Here is a 1,531-nt window from a genome sequence, read left to right on the forward strand (position 1 = left end):
CTTTATTTAATACATATGTACTATACGTATGTATTATGGAGTTCTATAGTTGTTGTTTTTCCTTTTTTTTAACACAAACAACAAAGTTATTAATACAACATCAGAGCCAGGGGGGATTACTAATAGAAAACATTAAAGAGCGAACACAAAGCAACAGTTATTGCAGCATTTTTAAATAGTTAAAATTTGTTTTAATGTACTGCTTGGTCTCAATCAAATACAATGAATGAAGGTATGGAATGACTAAATTTAAATTTATGTATATGAAATTTAGCTAGAATAATGATCAAATTAATTATGTATACTTTTTCTTATTACTATTATTACCTAAGTCAGAGTCAATATTATCAACAATATACCCAGATACATCCAAAACTTGTTAATGTGGGTGTTGTCCATGGTGTTGTCACGGAAACGGTCGACAACCTGACGTCAGGTCATGACGTCACCTTACCCTATTAAAGTATGGCACTGGGTCAGTAAGTCAGAAGAAGCCGAAGAAGATCAATAACATAACATATGTTACATACAAGTAAATATATTATACACGTGGAGACGGAAGGAGCGTCCAGCCAAAATGAGTAAGGTCTCAAGAGACACGTTGTACGAATGTGTGAGGGAGGTCCAGCAGGGAGCAAGGACAAAGCATAGGAAGTTTGTGGAGACTGTGGAGCTGCAGATCAGCTTGAAGAACTATGATCCACAGAAGGACAAGCGTTTCTCTGGCACCGTCAGGCTGAAGTCCCTCCCCAGGCCCAAGTTCTCTGTGTGCGTCCTGGGAGACCAGCAGCACTGTGACGAGGCCAAAGTTGCTGAACTGCCCCACATGGACATTGAGGCCCTCAAGAAGCTCAACAAGAACAAGAAGATGGTCAAGAAGCTCGCCAAGAAGTATGACGCCTTCCTTGCTTCGGAGTCTCTGATCAAGCAGATCCCTCGTATCTTGGGTCCTGGTCTGAACAAGGCTGGCAAGTTCCCCTCCCTGCTCACCCACAACGAGAACCTAAACACCAAGGTGGATGAGGTCAAGTCCACCATCAAATTCCAGATGAAGAAGGTGCTTTGTCTGGCTGTTGCTGTGGGCCATGTGAAGATGGCAGAGGATGAGTTGGTCTACAACGTTCACCTGGCTGTCAACTTCCTGGTGTCTCTGTTGAAGAAGAACTGGCAGAACGTGCGTGCCCTGTACATCAAGAGCACCATGGGCAAACCCCAGCGCCTCTACTAGATGGTCAAATTCTTTTCTATAAATAAAAATGTGGAGACCCTCCAAAAAAAAATAAAAAAAATAAAAAAAAACTGGAGTAATATGTTCTCTCATCTTAGTTCTAGTTAAAACTCTGGCTGCTGCATTTTGGACAAGTTGTAATCTGTCAGTAGTTTTCTTAGGCAGTCCTGAAAAAAGTGCAAGCCGAGAAAAAACAAAGGCGTGGATTAACGTTTTTGCATCGTCCAAGGACAAAGGTGAAAAAAGGCAATCTTGGTAACATGATTAATGTGTGAATTAAAATTCAATTCAGAATCAATAATA

At 40.9% G+C, this 1,531-nt stretch overlaps 1 protein-coding gene across 1 annotated transcript; it reads left to right on the forward strand.

Moving 5' to 3' along the window:
- The first annotated feature begins 554 nt into the window (after positions 1-554).
- LOC310877628 (large ribosomal subunit protein uL1) lies at positions 555-1,268 on the forward strand. Its single transcript, XM_083791573.1, has one exon. It carries the CDS (start codon positions 578-580, stop codon positions 1,226-1,228), a length of 651 nt encoding a protein of 216 aa, XP_083647699.1. The 5' UTR covers positions 555-577; the 3' UTR covers positions 1,229-1,268.
- The last annotated feature ends 263 nt before the right edge of the window (positions 1,269-1,531 follow it).

This window comes from Protomyctophum parallelum, assembly GCF_964188405.1.
Source record: "Protomyctophum parallelum genome assembly, chromosome: 20".
NCBI lineage: Eukaryota > Metazoa > Chordata > Actinopteri > Myctophiformes > Myctophidae > Protomyctophum > Protomyctophum parallelum.

Bases quoted from the DNA above. Each gene is read 5' to 3' on its own strand.
- LOC310877628 (XM_083791573.1), top strand. From the start codon at position 578: ATGAGTAAGGTCTCAAGAGACACGTTGTACGAATGTGTGAGGGAGGTC.